This window comes from Cimex lectularius, unplaced genomic scaffold, assembly GCF_000648675.2.
Source record: "Cimex lectularius strain Harlan isolate CLEC.00 unplaced genomic scaffold, Clec_2.1 scaffold2, whole genome shotgun sequence".
Classification (NCBI taxonomy): domain Eukaryota; kingdom Metazoa; phylum Arthropoda; class Insecta; order Hemiptera; family Cimicidae; genus Cimex; species Cimex lectularius.
In genome coordinates this window covers 3,892,520-3,912,938 of record NW_019394219.1, presented here as the reverse complement: position 1 = coordinate 3,912,938, position 20,419 = coordinate 3,892,520, and the positions used below count along the sequence as shown (strand labels likewise).

The window sequence follows — 20,419 nt, the reverse complement described above, 5'->3', positions numbered from 1 at the left end:
CTAAAATGGGAGTACAATAGGAAATCAGGGAAAGCCATTCTTGATCCGTAGATCAAGATACAATACCCACGAGAAGAATTCTCTGCCTCATAAAAGAAATTAAAATCTAAAGGAAATTCTTCAGCTGTATCATTAGATCATTGTTTGCATGTGGTTTTTTGAAGATAATTTTTCCCCACAAATTATTATGGAATTTTTAACAAAAGGAACGAAAGTTTATGTCATAAAGGGAGAAATCCCTATAACTCCAAATGAGGAACGAAAAAGGTCTTAAGTGAGACTTCTACATCTTTGCTGTCTTCTTACCTTTTTTTTTAAATTAACAACAGATTTTGAAATGCTGAAAAATTAATCACCTTGGCTAAGATCTTAATCAATAGTTAAGTCCTAAGTTGTTTGGGATTACATTAAGGACCTTGTTGGGGATAACAACAAAATTACACAAGGCAGAGGGAGCAACAAAGACATAAATTGGCCAAGAAGGTTCAATGAGGACACCTGTTGGCTCTAAACCCTTTCTATGGCTTACTAAACCATAAAGTAGATCCATCAGATAATGGATTAAAAATAAGTCCTCAGTTCAATTGGAATGTAGCCCAGGATTAAAAAAAAAATTAACCAAAAAAAATTAACAGCAGAACTATTAAATTTACAATGTGTTTGGACTAAAATAATTGTTGGACTGCCGACTGGACACTGCAGATTCCAGATGCATATTTATAGACTTGGTGTAAAAGGAAACAAGCCTGTACAGTTACAGCCAGGAAGAAGCAGAACACGTCCTTTGTTGGTGAAGACTTAGGTAGGCTGATTCCTCCTAGAACCATAATTTGCTTACAATGTCAGGACAAAAGTTATAACATTTTGTGTCTGCCCCATCTAAAGTCGCCCGTGGACGCTCCGGCCTCTGCGGAATCTATGCTCAACTGATTATCAACTTTCTAACTTGGCTGCTTGTTATTACCAAATGCTTTTCAACATCTGTTTTACAAACTGCAATACTTTTTTTTTCAATTTCAACTCAGATAATTGCCAGAAAATATATGTACTTGAATTTTTAATTAGTTTTTGTTAATAATCCTGGACAAGCTCCTACCGCTCCACTTTCTCCCTTAACCCCACTATAATCTTTCTTACCATCTGACTTTTTTTTATTAACCACAGATCTTTTAATGCTTTTCTGCAGGATTAATGACCTCGGGTTCAGCAAGTTCTTGTTTACCATGATATACAGTCCTTTTGGTTTTGAGGACTTCTTGTTAATGGTTTAGTTGATAGTTCAGTTTGAAATGCTGTCGGGCTTTTCTTGCCAGTCTCCTCTGCTACCACACGTTTATAGGCTTGAAATGAGTATTTTGGTTTTGGATCGTTAATTTTGTTAGCCAACACTTTGTGGTATTAATTGTTCAAGATCATGAGTATTTAAGATTCGATCAAATCATCAAATTTGTGATGATATTTAATTTTCCTACTTTAAAATTTGAATTAGGATTTAGAAGTAACAGTTCTATTTCAGTTAAAAGTTGTAATTAAGTCCAATTAATCAATAAGTTGATTTAAAAAAGACAACACAATTGTATAAATTCAACAATAAGCATATCTGTGATAAAATATTAATAAAAAAATAAAAATAAAAAACAAATATAAAAGTCTAAAAAAAATAAATAAATCTAACAATTAGAAATCTATCACATTATTGAAAAAAATATTTTTTTACATTCTTAATAGTTAAAGACTATTAAAGTTTCAACCTATATAAGAAACTAAATTCATGCACACTACATGACTCAAGGATTATGGCAAGTTATCACTGAAGTTACATTCCCTTTGTGTACATTCTTGCGCATTACATAAAAAAAGTACACATATGGTTTAAATTTTTTATAATATGATACTGGTCGAACATTTGATCAAGTGACATTCATAATTTCCAGTTCCAAGGGATACACATTTGTCCGTCGGACATCACAGAATAATAATTAGTAATTGTCAAACTAACACCGCTTAAGTGTTGCTTCAAGTGATGTCTAAAACAAAAAGTTTTTTAAGTCAATTTCTTGTAAAAAAAAAAGTAAATAGATAATTACCTATTTCCCAAAAGTCTTTTACAGCAGGAAATCATGGGATCTGGTGTGATGGAATCGTCTTTGTCAAAAGCAATAAGCTTAAAATCAGAAAGGCATTGTTCATAGAGATCTTTTTCCACCTGTTTTTGTCTAAAAACAAAAATAATAATAGTAACATGTATTATGTTTGTGTTAGTTAAATAGACTTCTGAACTCACTCTTTGTACTGTTGCAAAAGCCGAGTGGCCTCTTTCATGTTGTCGGTTATAAAATTGACAAGGAGTGTAGAAGGGCAAGAACAAGGTACGATAAACTGACCCATAGGTGATAACATTAAAGGACCAGCCTCTCTAAAATGAAATCAATATAATAATTAAGCCGTTTAAACACAATAATATATATAACTTAAGTAAACCAATCTAAGTTCCATCACCGAACATGAAGATCACAATTAATAAAGTAATTGAAAATAAATATTGCTTACGTTTCTACAACCAATTCAAAGTCTGATAAGCTTTCTGGCCAGTGCTTTGGATACCCTCCACGCCCTTGGCAATCGCTTAAGGATGTTGTCAACCTTCTTAAATTATTTTCGTACTGGTTCACCATCGTTTTCGCCTGGAATTTTCTCTTGACGACTTGAATATCCCTTAATACCCTGGATAAAGCTTTTTCAAACCTCGGAACTGTCAGGAGAGCAGCATCCCTTTTATATACGACATTTTTTATAAACTGAAAAAATAAATAAAATAAAACTATTTATTTTATAATTTTTTTGTATTTTTTGATCAAAAAATTAAGAAGTTATTACATCTAGCCAATTGTTTCTGACTTCACCACTGTTCAGCAAAACGTGGCCTTCTAGGCTCAAGCCTGTATCATTTCCAAAAACTAATGTTCTCCCTGTTTAAAAATAAAAAATTGTATCATTGCAGACATGGCCGAGCTTAAAAATTACCTTTTAGGACTGACATGGCATCCATGTGATGTTCAGCAAGTGTTTGGAATGACTGCAAGCAACCCCTAAAGTGCGTTATGTTCCAACCGCATTCCCACCTCACTTCCTTAATTCCAAAGTCAGAACAAAGGGAATCTTGAAGTCGTTGCACATCCTCCCGCACGGGTTTGCAGCGTGCTAGCTTTTCTTTGGCTGAATCGACATTTTTAGAAAGCCAAGTTCTAGAATTTTTAAAAAATAAGTAAACTTTCTAGAATCTATTAATCCATATATGTTTAGAGGTCATTTTCAATTAATTATTCTATTTGTCTAAGGTCTTGGTTGAGATGAAAAAGCTAGTGTCACGAGCGGGATTCGAACCCATGCCACTGCTCTAACCACTTGGGCTATCGTGACTTCTTTCCACTTGGGCACCATCTCTTCATTTCAACCTACAACCTTTGAAAAATGGCAAAAAGAGAGAAAATTCTAAAGGTTGTAGGTTGAGATGAGGAGTTGGTGTCCAAGTGGATTGAGCAACGACACATTGTGCCAAAGGTTGTAAATTTGAATCTCGTTTGTGACACCAGCTTTTTCATCTTAACCAAGACCTTACATACAAAGAATAATTAATTTCTAGATTCCATTAATTTGGGTAGTCCTTGCTGTGGAACTCCATAATTTTTATCACACCCCCAAAAATTTAACTTTCTAGATTATTTTGTAGGATTAACTTACAAGAGTGTTTCGGCACCCTTTGCCATCTCAATCTCCTCTTCCATCTGGAACCCCATTTCCTTCCTTAGGTCATGTTCGTAATAGTAAACACGCTGTCTAAAGGCTTCATTCATGTGGTACCTTGAAGAGGAGGGGTTGAGTGCTGGCGCAATGTTGTCTACATATGTAGTAGGTAGATTGCATGTTGACAATATTGAGACCACTGTCTTCCTCAGGTCCTTTTGTACTAACTTTATATCTACAGGTTTTATACTCTCTAAAATAAATACAAGTTTTGTTTGGTTTTTCAAATTTTAATAGTTAATTTGTTACCTTTATCAAGAGTGACTCCCTGAGGTCTTAGATAAAATTTTAGGGTCGCAGGCCTTGGTGGCCGATTCTGCTGTAAAGTCTGGATGTAGGAACTTAATACTTGAAGTGAATTTTCATTTGTTGCCTGGAAGAGATTGCAATTATGAACTGTTGAATTTGAAACTTCTGATTTGAAGCAATTAAATGTTTTATTTAAATTTTAAATTGAATATTTTATCTTAAAAACTTCATAAAACTCTCGATTATAATATTAATCGATTAATAATATTATCACAAGAAAAATCAAACAAGATGTCATAGCAATACTTCAAATGCAACTGGATAGAAACATAAATGGACAAAAAAAATAGAAAAAAATAGAAAACAAAGCTGAACCCAGCCAAATCAACGTACTCGTCAAATTATTATCAAAAAGTAAAAATACATCAATAAAGTAAGTACCAGTACTTTATGAATACTAAAATACCTATGTATGATGCTAGACTCTAAATTATAATGGCAAGAGCACAACAGGATAAAAAGAAAAAAACTTAATCTTAAAGTTGACATTGGATAGGGTGCAGTTCCCATGAATATATTTTATTGATTTATTTTTTTCATTCTTCTGAATCTAGCTTTTGCCTACTGAGATTTGGTTTCATTGAGTCTGATCTTTCATTTCTTGAACCACAGTTTAGGAGAGATGGTCCAGGAGATTTCTGAGAGATCTGCATATGTGAGGAATGTCTACATAGTATACTATATAGAGAATGGGACCAAGGATGCTGCCTTGCCGAACACCTACTTAGGCACAGTGAATTAATGTTCCGATTGGACAGAAAGGATTTTTTTTAGCTTGAGGTAATAAGTGAATGGAAGGATGCACATGAGTTTCCAAAGCAAGCCCCGAGTGCCACACTCGATCGAAGGCTTCCCAACGTCTAAAAAAGCACCCAAGCAGCATTCCTTCCACTTCAGGGAGCTCTACCGCAAACTTAAAAGCTCCACCACCCTTTGGCATTGATGAATGGTAGAATGATGTAAATGCAATAAAATCAGAATTTATGATAAATTTTTAAATCTTAACTGGTTTTATGCATCCAGATGTGGAAATTTACAAAATAAAATCTCACCAATTCAACAAAATAATGTTATTATAAAACCAAGAATGAATAAGGAATTCATGCAGCTATTAGACAACCAAACAAGAGGTTTAAAGAGGACCAAACTATTTAAAATTTTAACTTTCTTTAAACTTTGATTTTGTTCCTTTTTTTAATATTTTAATTATCAGATGTAATTCAAGTTTGCTGGTACAGCATGCATTGAACTGTTTGAATTGAACTGTACACTTTCCAATACAAAATTAAAAAATACAAAACCAATTTTAACTTTATCATTTAAAAGATTTGCAAGCAAAAATAAATATGTAATGGGGGCGTTTGGCCTTGGCTCTGAGGCTGTTGTTATTAATACAACACTCTTATATAACATCATCAAGGGCTAGGTATTTATCTAATTTGAACCTTCAGTATGCCCAGTAAAACAAGTTTTGGCAGAAAAAAAAAATTAAATCAATCCAGCACCAAATACAGGATAATATTGTTCGTTGGTTTATTTAAAGTATTGACCAGTATTATTCTTCAATTTACAAATAAAGAAGAAAAATTTGATTTGTGAACAATCGAGAAAACACGAGTTTTATCTCGTTTTAAACAAATGGTCGATCTAAGATAAAGATACTGTGGAAAAAGATATTTTACAATTTATTCTGTTTCAACTGTAATATTCCATTCCAAAAATAGATTTGGTTACATGTCGGTCATTATTTTTATTATTACTGACATCATCATCACATGAGCCAATGATTAATTTTGAAATTTTTGAATACAAGAGAACAGAGAACAAAACATCAACTTTGAAATAAAAAATAAAAAATTAAAAAATCAGGAACTGAATAACTATTTAGGGAAATGAGCCAACGACCGCATTCCACATCTTTAAGGATAAAAAAAAAACACGTGATCAAAATATACTTTTTTCCGTTTAAATTTTTTTAACAGAGCCTTATTAATAAAAATAAACACATTATTATCTTAATATGTTAATAAATGGACTTGAAAAAATATTTGAAATACTAATCTATTTAAAGTGTTTTATTGATGACTGGTTAAAGATAATATCTAAGTAAATATCAGCTAATCAATCTTGTTTTATGATTTGGCTTTTATTCCATTTAAACAATCTAGGCTTTATTAAATGATGAAAAATAATGCAATTTTCGTGCGAATTATCTGCTATTCCCGTTTATCACAAAATCTAGACACTTTTTTCTTATTGTCGGGTGATTTATATTTTCGTCCGTCTGAAACATTCACGATTAATAAATCATTTTCAAGATGACTTTAATCAATGGTGATTTGCCTTGACCTATTTTTAATATCTTGTGTAATAAAAATAAAAATGATAAAATTCTCCTAAGTTTTATTAAATATATATGAAATGTTTAATTCTTAAACGGTTTTACATAATTATATAATGTTTAATAATAAAACAATAAAATCTTTTTATATCACAACAACGATAAATAATAGTTGTGTAATTTCAGTTAGATTAATGTACCAGAACAGGTAATTAAAAGATAATATAAGGCAATACTAGATTAAGCTGAAAATATAAAACCTGATGAAAAACATCAAAATTAAAAATAAAATCCAAAGGTATTTGCACTTTTATAGCATTTTCTTTATATCCTATTAGTAAAAAATAATAATTTTAATAAAATATTTAAACAATTTGTGAATATCATACAAATGATTCCTGAAGAGAGCAATAGGATTTTACCGTTAATGATTATCATTTATCACTATTTGTCATACCAGTTTGTTTTGTTTTTTTAGTGCCGATACAAAACAAACACTGATAAAGGACCTGGCAGGTCATGGAGATTTTTCCTAAAATTCTATTGTTTTACACACCTGATAATATCTTGGGTTTATTTATTCTTGGAGTAAAAAAAGTACACTAAATGCTGACTATTTATTTACTAAACAGTCGAATCAAATAAAAGATTAATAAAGGTTTATGTGGAATTTTTATTAAGATAGATTTGTTAAATTTTGAATTCTTGGTTTGGCTTTTCTTTTTCTTTTTTAAAATTTAATTTAATCTTTAATCAGATTGACAATTTACCACTGGTTTTTGATGTTCAAAAGATGTTTGAAAAGAAAATTGCCCATTTATTACTTTTATCTCATCTATAGAGACTTTTATACGTGAAAGATCGATTTACAATCTCAAGAATTTAAGAGAAAAAATTTCTATTATGAACCTTTTTTTTTTCAGATTGACCGCATTGGCCAATGAACTCTTAATTGTTCCACTAAAGAAAACATCATTTTGTATTACAGTTTTATTATGAAGTTGTGAAGCTGACTTGTTAATGAAGTCTGAATTATTAAAAAAAAAATTAAAACATATGCCAGCTAAAAATGTTCCCTATTGACTGTTTATGAGATTGACAATGATGATTATGGGTGCTCTCAAGAAGTTAACACTTCCTTTTTAACTGACTGTTGGCCAATGAATTCACTTTAAAAAATTTAGCATAAATTGGCCTTTTATGAGATTGACCTATGTAATTATTTAAACACACACTGTAAAAACTTCCTAGTGGGCTAATGAATTTTGTAAAAACTTGATTTTTTTTTTTAATGAGATTTACCTAACTGGTTATTGATGCTCTTTAGAAGTTAGACAAAAAATGATCTTTTTTTTAATTGACCAAGTTGACAAATGAAGTCATTCCTTAGGATTTCAATATAAAAAAATCATCACTACTTCAATTGGATCAATCAAATTTACATTTTAGTAATAAGGAATATCCTTTGTGTTATTTTTTCTGGTAGATTTGACCAAATTGATGAATTTTCATGTATTTTTAATAGTTTTTTTCTTGACCAATTTGGATAATGAATGAATAATGAAGTTCACATATTTTTTATTTAAAAAATAGCTTATTTACTTAAACTGATTGAAGTAGATTAACGAAATTCTCATGGAATAAAAGAAAATCATCATTTCCCAGAAATCAGTCAGAAAGTTTTTCTTTTATACTTTCAGGGTTTGTGTTAAAATGCTGGACTCAATAAAAACTATAAAATTACAAAATCAACCTTAATACTTTCCATTACGATTCTATCTCCTAACAGTCGTGAAAGAGGGGCTGAGAAAAAGGATGGAATGTGTAAAAATGTTGATTTTGGACGTTTAACTGTGTGATTTCTTTATGTGGGCTGCCAGGTGACGAACCTGTAATTTGGATGTTTCTGACCATCCTGGTCAAATGTGTCTGACAGACCAATACAGCAAAGACAGGCAGTTCAGGATGATCAGTAACAACCAAATTTATTATTTTTATTGAGTTCGACATTTTAACACCAACCCTATAAGTAAAAAGAAATTAAAAACAAAAATAGAAGAAAAAGAAATTTTAATTTTCCTTTTATGCTCTTTTTTCTTTCATTTTTAATAGTCAATAATTGACAAATTGACTTTGTTTTCATTGTTTGATAGTGCAATGATTAGCCTGATTAAACATATTCTTAAGTGGTTGGAAAAAATTTCCCTTCATATTTTTCAAAATTCAATTGACAAAGTAAGTAGTTGTATCATACATACTGTAAGTTGTTTTATCAAAAAATTTTATTCGTGATTTATTCAGATTTTCATCTGAAAAAATACAATCTTTATGTATTGTAATTTTTTAATGAGATTGGTAAAATTAGGACAATGTTTATAAGAAATATGCCAAATTTTCCTTTTCAATTTTTTTATATGATTAACCCGCTTGGTAAAAAACATCTCATGAAGTTTTATTTTAAAAACCTGTTCATGTTAGTTTTATTTAAAAATAATAGTGACCAAGTTGGCTTTTTTTTCTGGAAATTATTGCTGTTTCGTCCCTAAAAATTTACATTTTTTGCTACTGTTAGGCTTGTAATAAATTAACAGATATGTTAAAATTGTTCATATAAAGTTTTGTATGTGCAAGACCCCCATAGTGGTCTTTATTTATTTATTAAATTGACCATGCTGGAACATTATTGCTCAGAAATTGTCGAATACTCCCCTGTATTTTTTTTAAAGATAAATTTTTGTTTCACTTTCTACTGTTTGCCTAGCCTAGTTAATACATATACTACAGAATGTCGGACACCAAAATGTAGATATGACCTGAATTTAGGGAGAAGCTTTAAAAATGTTTTGGAAGTTAGATGGATGTTGGTCTGCTAGCCGGTGAGCTCTTGCTAAATTGGCATAGACTCACTGACTGGGTCTGACTCAGGTCAGGTTTGTTGAGTTATTTAACCACACAAGTCAAGCAGACCCAATCAGTGACCCTATAGTTATTAGTTAGGTGTGCTCTAAAGTCAACATGTTAAGAATATTCTATAATTGTTTAATACACATTTTTTTCTCGAATTTATTGAATCGTTATTATTGTAATTTACTAAATAAATACCTAAGGTTAACTTTGATTCATTGAAGAGGAGGGAGATGAGGAATAAGGATCAGATTTAACAATGCATCAAAATAAAATAAAAATATAATCCAAAAAAAGATTGTCTATGTAGGAAAAAATAGGAGTAATAAAATAATTACAGGATGTAATAAAATATAATATATATATTCAGATTAAATTTTATGTAATTCCTGTCATAAAGGATGGCTTAACATCCAACTACCTGTTGTATGATGAGAAGGTCAAGGGGTCAAACCACTTTGCAAAACCTTTTACATATTACTGCCAATCGAAATTCCATGAGCTTTGCAGGATTTGAACCCAGAACTGCTAGAAATTTTATGTTATTGCATTCTTTAAATATATAATTTTGTTACAGTTTCTTCTTGATTGAACAAGACAGGTAAATCCTTTTTGTTATGAACAGAGCCCAAGAGGTCTTGATCGAACCTGAATACAAACGGATCAAGTGCCTTTGTATAACAAAAATTAAATTCAAGTTTTAAAACAATTTATTAATAACACAAGAAAATAACATAGATTAAATTTCCTTTTTAAATTTAAGTTAAAAGGAATTTCATGCAAACCATTTGGAACAAGGGTGGATGGGTACTCTTTCTTTGTACTACTACTATGGGTACTATTTATAGTCAATCCACTGTGGACCAAAGCATTCTTTTTTTAAGGAATCGAACATTTTTAAACTATTTTCTAGGATCTCACACTTCTTTCTGTCTATCATCTACACAGAATGGACTAGTTCACTTCTAGACTTTTCTACCCTAATCGTGGAGATCCTTTTTTATTTGCACTCTAGGTCTGATCGTGAAATCTAAATGACAACATTGTCACTATGAAATAAATTGAAATGTGACAATTGTATATCTAAAAATAATAATAAAATAAAAATCTAATAGAATAATAAATACAGTTATCAAATTTTAAAGATCAGGTAAGTGCTATGAAGGTAGATTAAAAAAAACTCATCAACACCATATTATAAATACAAATGTATGTATACTTTGTGTTAATGCATATTTTCATCCAGTATCTGTTATATTTTGGACTGTCATACAAAATTAAGAGATTAAAGCAGAAAAATAAATAGTAAGCGATATACCCTTTCAGTCGGAAACTTGCCGAATAGGTCTGGATGCACCGAGAAGTAGAACGGCCTGAGAGCGGTGGCAACTTCACCAGAAGTTAGATACCGGTAGCATGTCACACCGACTGTACCCCTGTCCAAGATCCTTAAATTAAACGAGATAAATTAGTTTCAGCTTGGAAAAATTGAATAAAGGCAAACTGCAACCACCTATTGAGGACGTGCCGACAAAGGACCTCCGAAGCCATTTGGTTTACCCGGAAGAACGTCTCAATCCATCAAACACAATGAATTAAATGAACGAAGGGTCAGCACTCGAAGGTGACCTTCGCTCAGCAGACGCTACTGCTATCACGTATACGTCTCATGATCATGATTTCAATTCCTCCCCTCCACGGAGTGAGGTACCACCACCATCGCAGAACTCCCCCAACTATAGATTTTTGTCCATATAAAAAAAGGTCCAATAAAAAATTTAAGCAAATGTGATGTTTTATTTAATTGAACATTTGTAATCTTTGCCTGCAAAAACATTATCAGCCATGTAAAATGTAATAAAAATATTTGTTTTAAAAAAATGGTATAAATTGCAGGGATCTTTTCAGTTTATTTTTACACCAGTCGGGAAACATGTGCCAGGGCTGAGTGGCAAGGTTATCCGGCAGAAGGTTCAAACTTCGTAGATTGAAAAGAGCATCTCATTCCCGGTAGAAGGATGTATTTCTGTTGATGCTTGTCTGTGATTTATTGCCTTTGAAACAGATCTGAAGACGACGGATAAAGAACCGAGATGTTCAGAGGGATTGTAAGTTGCACAAGTTCTGTTTAAAATATATATATATTAACTGGTGCATAAAATACTATTTTACAGTTCATATTTGGAGCTGGGGTCTACACGGGGATGTATATAGCTCAAAATTACGAGGTATAAACTTTTAAAAAATCTAGATTTTATTGTTTTACGCTGGCGAAAAACTGACAAATGTTTAAATTGCAACGAAGTAAACCTGATAGCTATTTAAAATCTTTAATGTCAAATTCGACATTATTCTAAGTTTTCTTTATCGTGCCAACGTTTCGATCTTTATTGAGATCATCTTCAGGGCCTGGGATTTACAAACATTGTTTAAATTTAACAAATAAATGTAGGATGTGGGAAAAAATCTTGTATACAATTTATACAATGCAAACAAATATTTTTTATATTCAATCAAAGTATTTTTACTCACTCAAAGTGTTTGTTTTCTGTGTAATTGTGCCATTCTTGTGATAAAGGCAATAAAGGTAGAAACGTTGACATGATAAAGAAAATGTTTTTCTAAAACCTATATAACACTCGGCCGCATCTCACGATTTCCAAATAATCATTGACTAACGGTCACTAATCACCATTATTCTAAGCAGACAGTTAAAAATATGGTTGAAAAATACCAAAAAAGGTTACTATAAACTTGAAAAAATGAATTACAACTCTCAAAACAAAGGTACTGAAATTTACAACACTATTATAATTCGGATCTGGTAGGTAAATTTGCTACTTGCCGTGTGATTGTTGATCTGGATGGCTACATTATTTACATCCACAGTGATATGAATATATGCAGCCTTGTGTTAGCAGTACACCATTTGAAAAGTTCTAAAATATTACCATAAAAAGAAAAGAATGTTGTATAAAAAAAAAACTGAAATTTGTAACATTACTGTGATTGGTCAGTAGTTTAAGTGTCTTATTTTTCTGTAACTCTTTAATGACAACCTTGATGTTGTTCTAAGGAGACATTAGTTAAGTAGTAAATATCTTGATTGCAAAATACCCAAAATGTTACCGTAAACCTGAACAAATGGATTACAGCTCTCAAAACAAAGATACTGAAATGTACAACACTATTATAATTGAACTGACCCTGGATCTGACTACAGTTGCACGTTTCTTTCCCGGACATAGATTCAAATAGTGACTCATGTGTTCACCGACTTGTAGGCTAACACCCATCATCAATAACCATAATTATACTAGGCTTCTTTAGGTTTAATAGTCATATTTGATGACCCATACACAAAATTCACGGTCTCCAACTGTCATAATGACTATATAGGACAAATTTGTATAAATTTCTGATTTCATGATGCGTCTGTCCAATTTGATGTCCTTCTCACGAAAATTCTTGTTGAATTGTAGGATACTATTGTGACGACTACGTTCAGTCAACTTTCTGACAGTTTTGACTGACACCTTATGAAAATCCAGATTTATCGGATCTGGAAGGGAAATTTGCTACTTGCCGTCTGATTGTTGATCTGGATGGCTACATTATTTACATCCACAGTGATATATATATACGCAGCCTCGTGTTAGCAGTACACCATTTGAAAAGTTCTGAAATATTACCATAAAGAGAAAAAGTAAAAAAAAAAAAAATGATTATTCATTATGAGATCATGTGAGACAGTCTGGCGTGTAAATGTCAGATCTGGTTAAGAAATGTGCAATTGGCTGTCCAGTATAATGATTATATGCTAAAAACGTAAGTATTCATTGACCAATTGTCAAGATTCCAAATCTTGTAGTTGCCCGATATTATTAGTCTAGTTCCGGCCATCTTTCTCAGGATAAATGCAGTCGTTGTCTAATTTGATGTCCATCTCATGCATATACTGGCTATCCGATTGTCATTTACTATTAAGCATCAGAATAATATTGGATATCCATATTGCAAAAATCCATTGCATCCAATTGTTAATCTGGTAGAAAATTTGCTAGCAGTACGCTTAGTGCTGGATTCCATTTTCAAATCATTATCCCGCATTTCTAATAGTCAGATTGTTTCCAGAGTATCCTGACATTCAATTGTCTGATCCAACAGATTTCATGAAAATCCAGGGCGTCTCCATTTGACAAATACAATGTTCCAATCATATAAGGAAGGATTAAACTTTAACTAAGGATTCAAACTGGTATAATATGAAATTAGTTGACAGATTTGATGTCCATCTATAGTAAAACCAGAACATTCAAATTTTGAATCTGATAGGTAAATATAACAGTATATAAAATACTGTAAAATCAGTAATTCAGTTTCATTCATGAAAATCCAAGGTGTCATCAACAGATTTAACTATTATTTCACACAGAGCCATGGAATGGGCCTTAATCACCTGGAAGTATGCTTTTTGTTAAGCAGATTCATCCGATGCCCACCTGCTATCTGGGTTTGCTGCTCAAAAGGCAAAATCTATAATAAAAATTTGCCTTTCCAGAGTAACAGAAGGTTGGGTTTTATTCAATTCACTCTCCATTTTTTATCCAAATTGATGTTTTTGAGATTTTGCAATCATCAGCATTGATTGTTTGGCTTGGGCCAATTCAACACCTGGATGTGAACTTAAAATGTTCTTGAATTTCAGTTAATTTAATTTTCTTAAGTTAATTATAGTTTAACTTTAAGTTAATTTATTTACTCTTTACATTCGCTAATTTAATCAATTATCAATTTAGCAAAAAATGATCAAAATAAAAAGTAGTTGTTTTTAAGATGTCTTTGGGGGAAGAAATTCCTTCTAGGCATATTTTTTGATATTTTCCCAAAGCAGTTCCGCAATTTGTTAAAAGAATGTAAGAATATGTTTAAAGTGAGAAAATTAAACTGTTTTTAGCAAACGGGTAACATTAGTGTCTTGTTAAAAATTCGAGACAAACCAGCTCACATTAGAATTAAATTTCCAAACCAAATTGTAATATGCCAATATTTCCAAAGGAAAAAGCCAAGGGAGAAAAAAAATTGTACATAGGTCGAATTAATTCAGTTGTAAGCAAACTAAAAGCAAAACAAATCCACTTTCAGATTCGGCCAGTAGACAAACCACTTGTGTTATGGGAAGATTTGAAGAACTACGCTGACAAGTACAAAAAGTGAAAACAAATATTTACACCCCGGGAAGATATATTGTAATTTTGTTTTCAATTTTCTTCTTACGAAAATTTCAAGTTGCTATTTCGGTATATAATTCAAGAAAGTTTGCCTTTCAAAAAATATTTAGCTTGCTCATCTCTTTCCCAAACTAATCAAAAATATGTTCATTTGTAATTTTTAAATGTTTCTTTAATGATAATAAGTGACTTGTTTTATAATAGCATTCACTATCACAAATCAAAGGGATGAGAAAGCTATAGGGATATCTGAACAATATTAGAAAAATTGTTGCCAATAATTTTTTATTAAAACAATGTTTTATATTTTTACAGGTGCAAAAAGTAGAAGATCCTGCAACTGTCGTAAACAAAATAATTGCATTTATTGACGAGACTGCTAAAGAGAAAAAGAAATAGGTGTTAATAGAACAATAAAATGTTAAATATGTAGTAAAAATTATTTATTTTTTTAATTTTTTTTTTAAATTTTAATTTAAATTTAAACAAAACAAAAGGAAACTCAGCACATAGTGATAATTGAATTCAAATTTCAAATTTACATACAATTTAAATTAATTTATTTATATTTGTTGTATTATACAGTATTTATTGTATATGTATAAAATTGTTTTGTATCCATTACTAAATATAAATATAGCAACAGTTTTTTTTCGATAATCCAATAGTTTATTATTTTCTTCGTTATGTGAAGATGACACCTCCTCCCGAATACTCCATGGGTATCTGAGGGTCAACGAAAGCAAGCCAATCTGAGGCATGAGTCGGCAGAAGGCCCATCGACTGGCATTTGTAAAGAGCTAGGGCAATGTTGACAATGTTGCCGATAAAGTAGACAAATTTCTGTCCGGCAGCGTGATTCCCTTCAATCATCTTGAAAGCTATAAATAAAACAGGTTTATAAACAAAAGCATTTTTTTTTTAAGTAAAAAGCTTATCATTACCATTCTGCATAGTGAAAAGCGCTTTTACAGGTCTTATCACTAACATACAAACCATCATTATTGGGAAAATTGAGATCGAATTGCCTGACATATACATTATAAATAAATTCATAGGAACCTGTTTAAAAAAAGAAGTTAAGTTTTTAAATAACAACCTCTAACCTTTGTTTTTTTAAATAGATACAAACGCACTTGCTTGATGGGCCCGAGTGCAAGGTCCCATGATTTTTTTATGATCAAGTGATTCGGATCAGATTCCTTAGAGGATTCCGTGTGTATCTGGCTAACTGCCGGGTTGTAGCCAGGAGGGGCAGCAAGATCCGATCTATCTGCCTTGCTTCTAAAAACAAAAGGAAAAAAATTAAATGTTACATATACATTATATTTGAACTTGGGCTTATAGAAGATTGGTGCAAATAATATACTGAATGAAGAAAAATATATTCAATGTTCATTCACATCAAAAAAAGCCTTTTTTCCACCAAAAAAAGCCTGTATGCCGACTTCCACTCAAGTCAAATAATAAGGACTATACGTAGAGAGTAAAATGATGTGGAATCACCACACATGACAGAGACAACTACAAATGCATCTAGGACAGAAATCCATCTTGACCATCAACTAAACTATCTTTATACAAGACTTTACCGCGACCACTTTAATTTGGGGGACTAAGTTTCGGCCAAGCCATCCAACATCCAGTGCATCCTCCCAATCAAATCGTCACAGCTCCTTACTACATCACTAATCTCACTATCCAAAACGACCTAAACACTCCTGATCCGTTCCCGATTACAAAAGTTCCACACAAAGCTTTCAATCCGTCCTAAACCTACTGGTCGAGCCCTATCTGCACATTCCCATGCCGAGAAACCTGCCAGGTCGCCTTAATTGATGATGGCCTGCCCCAGATTGAGGCCAGCATTGGCTGTTTTCTCATCATTAGTGTTAGTGCTGTAACCATGTAACTTTTAATGCCAATGCCATCATTGGCTTTCTCATGGTATATGTCCTTAGGTGCAGACATTAGTAATGTAGCCATTTGAAAAAATATTTTGTGAACATATTTATAATATGTACTAATGAGTATAGAGTACAAATAAAATATTTTATATAAATTATACTATTTTTTAAGTTATATTTTTTTAAGTTTAAGTTCATAGTTTATACTGCAAAAAACAAAACTTGTGAATACCAAATGATGATGTACCTAAACTGCTCAAAGATGAATAAGGATATTGATAATTTTGTAGTATTTACTTTCCTAGCATTTTTATTTTATTTATATTATAAATTGCATTAAAATTAATTAGAAATTATGTCTTTTACTGAAGGAAAATTTAATTAAGGGATTTTGAAAAATAACAAAATAAAAGGTGATTATACATGAGATGTGGTCTGGTGTGATGTAGGTTTCAGAAAAACATTTTCTTTATCATACCAATGTTTAGATCTTTATTGAGATCGAAACATTGGCACGATAGAGAAAATGTTTTTTCGAAACCTACATCACACCAGACCGCATCTCACGATTTCTGAATAATCATCGACTAACGGTCACTTATCACCACAAAATAAATGGTTTTAATTCTATAATTTTGTTTATTGGACACAATAATATTTTTAGACAATTAATGATATGTATAATAATGTTCATAATGTTGTAACTAATTTCATAAGGAATTTCACTCCGTAGATGTTGCAATGCTGCACTCAGTTGTTGCAGGTCAACTGGGATTGAAAAGCCTTCTATGCAATGCATCCCACATGTGCTCAAGATTTGGGATTGAGATCTGGAGAAAATAGGGGAAGGGGCAGATGGGAAATTCCCAGGTTTTCTAAACACTGATTAACAACTCTGCCTCTATGAGGTGTGGCATTGTCAACTAGAAATCGAAAATCCCTGGTTTGAGGGGTGTATTCCTCGATAATTTCTTGGGCATAACGAGCTGCAGTGAGGTTGCCTTCAATAATATGGAATCTAGTTCATCCTCCAGTATAAATCCCAGTCCAGATCTTTACACTGGCTCCTCCAAACTGCACTGAAGGAAGACCGAACTGAGGCATTGTCCCCTGTTCTTCCCAGTACTCTTCAGCACTATCACTATAGACAGAAAAGCAACTCATCAACAATATAACAGCATTCAATGTTCTCTTCTAGGCACTCACTGCACCATATTCTCCTGAGTTGCTGGTGGCAGGCTGTTGCTCCTGATTGTCTCAAAGAGGCATACGATGTGAGGCCAACTTCCCACAAACGATTATGAATCCTTTGTGTTGATAAAGGCCAAAACATCTTGCACTTCATTTAGGATATGGCAATCATTATGGAAAGGGTTCCGTCTTACAGCAATGACAATATTTCTGTCCTCCCTTGTGCCATAATGCACTGAGATCCCAGGACTCCTATTGGCACTAACAGCCTCTCGGAATCGATCTAAAGCCCTGGAGACCACACTGCAAGAAACGCTAAGTGCCTGTGTGATATCCACTTGCCGCTGACCTCGTTGACTCACTCACAAGAATATTGCTAACTTCTGGTCCAAGATGATGTCTTCCAAGGTCGAAGATAATACAACTGGATTAAAATGGAGAAAAGACGAGAAAATGTGTTTGTTTCTAAGTAATCTTCATATTTATTAAAAATAAGGATTAACATTTGTTTGTTGTTGGTTTGTATTTTCTATTTTGTTTTATCCAACTAACACGAATATATTGGTTAATTTAATTAAAATGAATAGAGTAGAATAAATTACAAATAACCCTATTAATTTTTGTGCAATTTACATTCAAGTCAGGAGTGTCATTTCGAAGAAATGAAGTCTGATGAAACTTTCATTATGTATATCAATAATTGACAAGGCAAATATTGACTAATTGACTTTTACCAATTTTAATTAAAAGCAGCATAACTTTTGATGTAAGCCTAAAGAATTGTGTTCCTTAAATGCACTTTTTCTCTTATAAGAAACCCAAAATCCTATAAATAATTTAAGCCTCTGATAACGGTTGACAGGGAAATGGTGATCAATAATCTCGTCAATAATTTAAAATTGACCCTTTGGAAATTATTTTAAAATCCGCTATAAAATCGTATAAATTTACCTCGTGTTCATATCCAGAGCCCATTTGAATTTTCTGCTGTTCATTCTTGACACGGTGCCGGACATTGTAAGAACGTACAATAAATCAACTCAGTCCTAGAAAAGAAAAAATGGGCCAAAGCTGAAAAACTCCTTTCACAAAATTAGCCGATGCACAGGGTAATCATGTCAGGCCAACGGATAAATCGGTATTTTCAAAATATTCCTAATTGGGTATTTATTTTATTTTTTCAGACTGTCTAGACTGTTTCCAACTTTCAACCTTACTAACCCGAACAAACCTTCGTCTTTGGGGCTTTTGGGCCTGACGAATCGATTAGATTACGAACTATCATCTTTATTTGATCGTTTACGTGCCGTGTGACATCACATGATTCTTCATAAATAATTTTAAATTGTTTAAGCAAAATGCAAATGAACAAAATCGACATGAACATACTCATTAATGCTATTTTAAAAATTGTTCACTGCAAAGGCATTAGTCACATTTATATGTGTAATTTTAAACTATTGAAACCTAATCAATATCCCAAAGAACATACAATAATAATAATAATGAAAGAGGTGTTTTATATAATAATATGCGTGCAGTATTAGAAATATCAACCACTTTTTCACTCACGAACATCTGGATCAAGATATGACTTGAAGAAGAAAGTAAATTCAGTTGTTACTGCCAAGCTTTTGAACTATTTTAAGACCATCTTCAGGGTAAAACAATCTTAAATATGACAATCTGTAGACATACTTAAGATTGTTTTGCCCTGATGATGGCCTTAAAATAGGTCAAAAGCTTGACAGTAACAACTGAATTTGCTTTCTTCTTCAAGACCATACCATCATCTAGAGTGTTCGATATATAATATTAATATAATAAATCAATTAAATATTAATCTTAAACACAAATTTTCTCCTGAGCACGAAGGTTTCTTATGAGAAAAACTATTCAGTGTATGATCGCTGAGCATTATGAAAGGCCTAAGAGAGAAAACACACCCATAAATGTATTCAAACTCTCAAGGAACACCTAAGCTCATTAAGGAAAGCTCAACCGTGAAGAAGATGTCCACAAGGGTCATGTTGTGGACCTAATTTTTGGACACTAGTGTACAATGGAATGCTGAAGTAGTGCTGGTTGCAGAAAAAAAGCGATTGCTTTGATTTTCTGGTCTTGGTGGCTGGAAAATCGGCATTGGAAATAAGCATACGTGAGAACACAGTGCTGAAATATTATTGGGGGCTAACTGTTACAACATCAAATTTAATCCACAAAAGTCAAAGGCTGTGCACTTGTCCTAAAAGAACAAAATCAGAAAATGAGTACATTTCAGTATACTTGAGCTACAAAAATTTAGGAATGTTAGACTACATTAAATATTGAGGGTAATCATCTGGGAGAAAAGCAAGTAGGAATGTGCATTTAGATTACAACTGTGATAATAGTTGGCAAATGGTCAACACACTTTTAAACTTTCGAGAGCAGCAAAGGTTCATTAAGACAGGGAAGTGAGGCCCTAAAACAATTTACAAAAGAACATTCATAGCATAGCTTTTTTTAAAAATTAATTTAATTAAATTTAAAAAATTCCTAAAGGCTATTTTTATTGTGCTTGTAAAATGGGATTTCACAAACTCATATCATTGCTGCGATACAATCAATTTTGCTTCATGTTGAAGAAATATTCCTCAATAAAATAAAAAACAGCAAAGCAGTACAAGTATTAAGCGAAATAATGCTCAACAAGCCAATGTAATATATATATACATATATATATATATATA

The 20,419-nt window shown here is 32.0% G+C and overlaps 2 protein-coding genes and 1 long non-coding RNA gene across 8 annotated transcripts; 1 reads left to right on the top strand and 2 right to left on the bottom strand.

Moving 5' to 3' along the window:
• Nucleotides 1–1,866: 1,866 nt before the first annotated feature.
• Nucleotides 1,867–11,184, bottom strand: LOC106666773 (T-cell activation inhibitor, mitochondrial). 2 transcript variants are annotated; one of them, XM_014394205.1, is made up of 10 exons: nt 10,872–11,184; nt 10,677–10,806; nt 4,054–4,177; nt 3,742–3,997; nt 3,025–3,245; nt 2,878–2,969; nt 2,551–2,798; nt 2,285–2,416; nt 2,088–2,216; nt 1,867–2,027 (listed from the first exon to the last, which is right to left on the bottom strand). In XM_014394205.1, the coding sequence occupies exons 1-10, from the start codon at nt 10,907–10,909 to the stop codon at nt 1,922–1,924; spliced, it is 1,476 nt and encodes a 491-aa protein (XP_014249691.1). In that variant the 5' UTR covers nt 10,910–11,184; the 3' UTR covers nt 1,867–1,921. The 2 variants fall into 2 exon arrangements, with proteins under 2 accessions (XP_014249691.1, XP_024086015.1); XM_024230247.1 differs by having other exon boundaries at nt 3,742–3,979.
• LOC106666775 lies at nt 11,097–15,028 on the top strand. Of its 5 annotated transcripts, XR_001340484.1 has the most exons (5): nt 11,116–11,212; nt 11,267–11,466; nt 11,533–11,586; nt 14,504–14,658; nt 14,905–15,028. It is a non-coding gene; the product is annotated as an uncharacterized LOC106666775 (long non-coding RNA). The 5 variants fall into 5 exon arrangements; XR_002910928.1 differs by lacking the exon at nt 14,504–14,658 and having other exon boundaries at nt 11,102–11,212; nt 14,905–14,975; XR_001340485.1 differs by having other exon boundaries at nt 11,158–11,466; nt 14,504–14,607; nt 14,905–15,021.
• Nucleotides 15,029–15,081: 53 nt separating this feature from the next.
• On the bottom strand, nt 15,082–19,053 carry LOC106666774 (ER membrane protein complex subunit 4). Its single transcript, XM_014394206.2, has 4 exons — nt 18,639–19,053; nt 15,726–15,873; nt 15,534–15,651; nt 15,082–15,470 (listed from the first exon to the last, which is right to left on the bottom strand). The coding sequence occupies exons 1-4, from the start codon at nt 18,701–18,703 to the stop codon at nt 15,274–15,276; spliced, it is 528 nt and encodes a 175-aa protein (XP_014249692.1). The 5' UTR covers nt 18,704–19,053; the 3' UTR covers nt 15,082–15,273.
• Nucleotides 19,054–20,419: the final 1,366 nt, after the last annotated feature.

Excerpts from the sequence above, each read along its gene's own strand:
- LOC106666774 (XM_014394206.2), bottom strand. The coding sequence starts at position 18,703 with ATGTCCGGCACCGTGTCAAGAATGAACAGCAGAAAATTCAAATGGGCT. Across the intron at positions 15,874-18,638 it reads GCTCTGGATATGAACACGAG|AAGCAAGGCAGATAGATCGG; the intron begins GTAAATTTATAC and ends TTTTGTTTTTAG. Across the intron at positions 15,471-15,533 it reads GCTTTTCACTATGCAGAATG|CTTTCAAGATGATTGAAGGG; the intron begins GTAATGATAAGC and ends TTTTATTTATAG.
- LOC106666773 (XM_014394205.1), bottom strand. The coding sequence starts at position 10,909 with ATGGCTTCGGAGGTCCTTTGTCGGCACGTCCTCAATAG. Across the intron at positions 3,246-3,741 it reads AAGGGTGCCGAAACACTCTT|AACTTGGCTTTCTAAAAATG; the intron begins GTAAGTTAATCC and ends TAAAAATTCTAG. Across the intron at positions 2,417-2,550 it reads TTTGAATTGGTTGTAGAAAC|AGAGGCTGGTCCTTTAATGT; the intron begins GTAAGCAATATT and ends ATTTCATTTTAG.